We start from the raw sequence: 6,533 nt of genomic DNA, 5'->3' as shown, positions 1-6,533 counted from the left end.
CACAGGTAAAACCTACCTGATTAACCTTTCCCTGGCACGCCTCAGATCAAGAGGATTTGTCGCCCTTGCTGTCGCCAGCAGTGGCATTGCGGCACAGCTACTATCAAATGGGAAGACAGCACATTCAACATTCAAGATACCGCTTAATCTCATGACCACAGACCTTCCTATGTGCAACCTCAAGCGAGGTTCATCAAAAGCTACACTCCTACAGGAATGTGCCGTTATATTTTGGGACGAGGCAACCATGGCTAACAAACTAGCTTTTGAGGCTTTAGATCGCACATTACAAGACCTAAGGCAGTCCTCAAGACCATTTGGCGGTATCTTAGTTGTCCTGTCTGGGGACTTTCGTCAGACATTACCAGTCATTCGAGGAGGTACACGTGCCAATGAAATTGATGCCTGCATCAAGTCATCACATTTATGGCAACACGTAGAAACACATTCTTTGACAACTAACATGAGAGCTTATCTCTACGGTGACGCCAACGCTGCTGAGTTTGCAAGTCTCTTGCTGCGAGTTGGGAACGGTCATATACCGGTAGTTGAAGGACGTCATACCATCTTCATTCCAGAAGATCTTGGCACAGTTACCGACTCTCCTCAGACCTTGATAGAGCGAGTGTACCCAAACTTGCAACATCACTACCAAGACTTCGAATGGCTAATGCAACGAGCTATTCTCGCACCACACAATGTCTCCATTCGTGATATTAACTGGGAGATGCTTCAGCTGTTTCCTGGAGAGATAAAGATCTATAAATCAATTGATACGGTCAGAGATGATGATGCAGTACACTATCCCTCGGAGTTTCTTAACTCCCTGGAACCTGCTGGTATGCCTCCTCATAAACTGGCTCTAAAGGTGGGAATTCCTCTAATGGTTGTTCGAAATCTGGCTCCTGGGATTGCAAACGGCACACGTCTTATACTAAAGAGAATGATGAACAACTGTCTGGAAGCAACTATTGCTACTGGACCGCATAAAGCCCAGGACGTGTATCTGCCAAAGATACCACTAATTCCCAGTGATACTGGACTACCATTTGAATTCAAACGACTTCAGTTTCCAGTTAAGGTCTGCTTTGCTATGACTATTAACAAGGCACAAGGGCAGACCTTAGCTGTGGCAGGGCTAGATCTACACGAGCCATCCTTTAGCCATGGACAGCTTTATGTTGGCATTTCTAGAGTTGCCTCCAAACATGGACTAACTTTCTTGGCAAAAGAAGGAAAAACCAAAAACGTAGTGTACCAGGAAGTGCTGTCGACAAGATGATCATCTTTATATTCACTGCAGGCATTCATGCCCAACATCACCTATGATGCTGGCCAACAGCGACTGAACCAGGGTTAGCTTAGAAGAGGTTGACTGTTAATAGGAGTGTGCAAGCACTCCATGACATCTCAGACTGTGCCTTTGCATGGCTGTACATTCAGCCCAACTGAACATTCAAGACACCGCTTTTAATCATGCACACATGGTCAATTAGATAAACATTAATGACTAACGACTAAACAGACAAAACACTACAATAATGCACTAAAAGGTAGGTAGACAATATGTATCACACAGCAACAAACAGGACAAAGTAGACCGTTTTGGCGGCTGCAGCAGCTGGTGATGCATCAATTTCTCAAAGAGACCTATGCTGAAGACATCAAGCAGGTACATAACGTTCAAATACCACCGGAGCGAGAGCTCCAGGTTGAGCATGTCTCAACCAATTTTTTGAGCCAGTATATGCCCTGACCTCCACGTGGTCTGGCTTGGGTTGCACTGACAAGGGCATAAGTTAGTGTAATTGGTTTGTGCTGTGATTGCAACTTTTTTTTGCACAGGGATGATAACCAACACTCTAGACCAGAGAGTTTGGAAATCTACAAAGATCTCTCTATACAAACTGTACGTGACTTGGCTACACCCCCTCTGCCTCTCCAACCATCAAACGCATTTTTAGATACTCTCTGCTGTAATCTCTACCTATAAAAGCGACCTGTCTGTCTGTTTGTGTGTTTTTCTGTACTGTCTGTCTGTCATTAATAGCAAACAGTGTCTGCAAATCAATAATTTGTGTCATTAAACTATTACCCGGGTGTTGTCCCCCGGGTGTTGTCCCCCGGGCGAAGCCGGGCATTGGAGCTTGTCTATATATAAAGGAGAGGTGTCTGTGTGTCTGTCTGTCTGTCTGTCTGTCTGTGTGTCCGTACGTACGAGCGTCTCTCGAAGACGGCGAGTCCGATCTCGGCCGAATTTCGCTCGCGCACGCCGAATTCATTCAGGTCGAAAGTCAGACCGCGGTCGTCTTCCTGACTTCTCCCACGACGACGCCGTTTCCCGCCGATCGCGCTCGCTTCCGCTCGCGCGCGAATATCTCCGGAACGGCGCATCGTGTCTCCACCGAATTTAGACTGCCCGTTCCCGACGTCGGACGGTACGCGCCGAGCGTGTCGTCTATTGCCGGTGACGTCGGGAAAAGGAAGATATTCTTGCTGATATCCGGGTCTCGAAAAAATACGCACACAGTCGTTTGCCAGTCTGCGACCGTCGAAGAGCTGCCGTGTTTGATGCACCTGTTCCCCGAAACGCCAGCAACGTCTTCGAAGAGACGACGTTCAGCGGGACCGTCGAAATGACGACAGTCGGTACGCGTCGTGACTTTGTTAGATACGGAGCTGCCGTGTTTGATGCACCTGTTCCCCGAAACGCCAGCAACGTCTTCGAACAGACGACGTTCAGCGGGACTGTCGAAATGACGAGAGTCGGCATTCGTCATATACGGGGAACGGATTATCCGGGTAAGTATTGCACGTGACTTGCACGTTCCGGGATTCACGTCGAAATTATAGATGCCAGGTTCGATACACCTGTTCTCCGCAACGGGACTGTCGAAATGGCTTCAACGGGATCAATAATCCAATCAACGGGATTTTTTGAAACTGGACACGTGTCGAATAGATGCCAAGTTCGATACACCTGTTCCTCGCAACGGCAGCAACGTCCAAGTCGAAATGGTTTCAACCAATCGTTAATCCAAAAATCAGCGGGCTCTAGAAATGGCAATTGTACGGGATATAACTATGAATGAGAATTCTGTCTGGCTGCTACTAAACGGTAAAAGCACTTACACCACGGCTAATTAGTGACAGTAAACGGTTCTCTATACAAACTGTACGTGACCTGGCTACACCCCCTCTGCCTCTCCAAGCATCAAACGCATTTTTAGATACTTTCTGCTATAATCTCTACCTATAAAGGCGACCTGTTTTTCTGTCTGTCTGTCTGTCTGTCAGTCTGTCTGTCTGTCTGTCTGTCAATGGTATTATATTTTCATAAATCAGAACTATTACAGGCTAAATCAAATTAAGCAAAGCACGATACACTACATTACAATGACAACTAAAAAGCAAGAAACTGAACACTCTGTCTGTCTCCCGGATAACATGGATGGACATCACAAAGTGCATGGCCACCATAGAAGACGCCTAGCCTGACGCGAGGTAAAGATGTGTACAATCCATGATAACAATGTTGGTAAAGAGGAATAGACAATTTGGGTAGAGGAAGACATCACAACTGTCTGTCTGTCTGTCTGTCTGTCTATCATTAATGCTATAATCTGTACCTATAAAGGCGACCTGTCTTTTCTCCACTTCCGTGTTGTATTGGCTCTATGACAAACGTGTGTGTCAACTGCGGCACTATGAAGTGGAAAGGAGAAGCACCTGACATGTGTTGTCCCCCGGGCGAAGCCGGGCGTTGGAGCTTGTATAAATATATAAATAAAATATATCTCGAGCTCAATTGACATGACAAGAGAGAGGCTCGCTTCGCTCGCCAATAAATATATAAATATATAAATATATAAATATATAAATACATAAATATATAAATATATAAATATATAAATATATAAATATATAAATATATAAATATATAAATATATAAATATATAAATATATAAATATATAAATATATAAATATATAAATATATAAATATATAAATATATAAATATATAAATATATAAATATATAAATATATAAATATATAAATATATAAATATATAAATATATAAATATATAAATATATAAATATATAAATATATAAATATATAAATATATAAATATATAAATATATAAATATATAAATATATAAATATATAAATATATAAATATATAAATATATAAATATATAAATATAATATATCTCGAGCTCAATTGACATGACAAGAGAGAGGGTCGCTTCGCTCGCCAATAAATATATAAATATATAAATATATAAATATATAAATATATAAATATATAAATATATAAATATATAAATATATAAATATATAAATATGTAAATATATAAATATATAAATATATAAATATATAAATATATAAATATATAAATATATAAATATATAAATATATAAATATATAAATATATAAATATATAAATATATAAATATATAAATATATAAATATATAAATATATAAATATATAAATATATAAATATATAAATATATAAATATATAAATATATAAATATATTAATATATAAATATATAAATATATAAATATATAAATATATAAATATATAAATATATAAATATATAAATATATAAATATATAAATATATAAATATATAAATATATAAATATATAAATATATAAATATATAAATATATAAATATATAAATATATAAATATATAAATATATAAATATATAAATATATAAATATATAAATATATAAATATATAAATATATAAATATATAAATATATAAATATATAAATATATAAATATATAAATATATAAATATATAAATATATAAATATATAAATATATAAATATATAAATATATAAATATATAAATATATAAATATATAAATATATAAATATATAAATATATAAATATATAAATATATAAATATATAAATATATAAATATATAAATATATAAATATATAAATATATAAATAAAATATATCTCGAGCTCAATTGACATGACAAGAGAGAGGCTCGCTTCGCTCGCCAATTATTTTAGTCGCACATTTCTTTCATGACATCTTTCTATGATGCTCACTCACGTTTCAGCTGAACAATAAATGATTGATTCAAGAAAGGTGGGAAGGCAAAGTAGTAAAATTCGAGCTCTTGATTAGCTAAAAACCCGCTACGACGCATGATGGACTGTTGCATGGTATCACGCAATACGCGCGATTTACAAAGTGTGCGGATTACACCACGATTGACGGAGCAAGGAGTTGTTGTAGATTTAGTTCGAAGCAAGGCTTCCTAGACATGTAGATTTACTTCGCTCCCAACAGCTTAGTTAGACCTTCGTGGAAACGTGGGACACCAAGATTATTGCAAAGGAAATTATCCTACAACACACGCTAAAAATTCACGCTAAAGTCAAGATTAATTACAAATTATTGCGTCTAGACAGCTGATGAATGATGATATTTGAGCAGCTGCCCAACCGCAGACTATGTAAGTTATTCAGTTTTCCATGATATTGCACAACAGCCCTAGCTAAGCAACGGATAATTGAACTCCTGAATGGGATAATTGAACGCAAAATACTATAGAGGAGCAACTGAAAGTCTGTTTCCTGAGTTCCCGGTTTGTTTGACAGAACGTATTGCTACGTAACGCAACCATTGTTACGTGAATTGGTAAAGAGAGAACACCACCGCTCGTCAAACACAATGCTAACCGAGCATTTACTAGTATATCTCGAGCTCGATTGACATGACAAGAGAGAGGCTCGCTTCGCTCGCCAATTAGTAACTGTCTGAAGCCGCGTACGTACAGGTGCAGAAACACGGTACAAGAAACGTGGTGATGTGATTAGCAGAAACCGCGCCTAGTTCAATTGAATCAACGTATCAGCACGCGTTGGAATGTACCCCTACGCCGTCCAATGGACTCCCTACCGCGTACACTGCTACTCGTTCTTTCAATTTTCTTTCTCTGATGTACTCAAAATATTTGAGAGAACGGATGAGCGTTCAATTTCTGTTAGTTCAAATCCGGCCATCAGTTCATATATACAACTACGTCCGCTTTCTCGTCTGCAAAGCAATTTCTAATAAACTGCATCTAAAAATTTACAACTTTGAAATAATAAAATTTAAAATTTTGATTATTCAAAAAATTAAAATTTGAAAATTTGATGCAAATTTAAAAAAATAAAAACGTTATGTAAAAAATTTTAAAATTAGAAATTTAAAAATTAAAAAATTAAAATTTGTAAATTTACAATTTAAAAATTTGAAAATTTGTAAATTTAAAATTTAAAAATTTGAAAATTTGTAATTTGAAATGGACGAAAGACCCACTGACTGTGAACACACCTATATAGTCACAAACATCAAGCGGTATGCTTACGGATGGCTGCATGCTGTGCTACCATACAACAATAGTTTATTAGACTGCTGAAACGACCAATCGTTGGAGACAACGCCTAGATTCGTCGAACTGTTGTTAGGTGTTGTCTTCAACGATTGGCCACTCGTCGGTGACCACAAACACAACAAT

General features: G+C 37.0%; 1 protein-coding gene across 1 annotated transcript; it reads left to right on the top strand.

Annotated features, from left to right (window-relative positions):
• Positions 1 to 232: 232 nt before the first annotated feature.
• LOC134195573 (uncharacterized) lies at positions 233 to 3,339 on the top strand. Its single transcript, XM_062664617.1, has 2 exons — positions 233 to 1,672; positions 1,846 to 3,339. The coding sequence occupies exon 1, from the start codon at positions 248 to 250 to the stop codon at positions 1,280 to 1,282; it is 1,035 nt and encodes a 344-aa protein (XP_062520601.1). The 5' UTR covers positions 233 to 247; the 3' UTR covers positions 1,283 to 1,672; positions 1,846 to 3,339.
• Positions 3,340 to 6,533: the final 3,194 nt, after the last annotated feature.

This window comes from Corticium candelabrum, chromosome 20 (assembly GCF_963422355.1).
Source record: "Corticium candelabrum chromosome 20, ooCorCand1.1, whole genome shotgun sequence".
Classification (NCBI taxonomy): Eukaryota; Metazoa; Porifera; class Homoscleromorpha; order Homosclerophorida; family Plakinidae; genus Corticium; species Corticium candelabrum.
Note: the sequence above shows the minus strand (reverse complement) of the source record. Positions and strands in the feature narration are given on the sequence as shown.

Bases quoted from the DNA above. Each gene is read 5' to 3' on its own strand.
- LOC134195573 (XM_062664617.1), top strand. From the start codon at position 248: ATGGCTAACAAACTAGCTTTTGAGGCTTTAGATCGCACATTACAAGAC.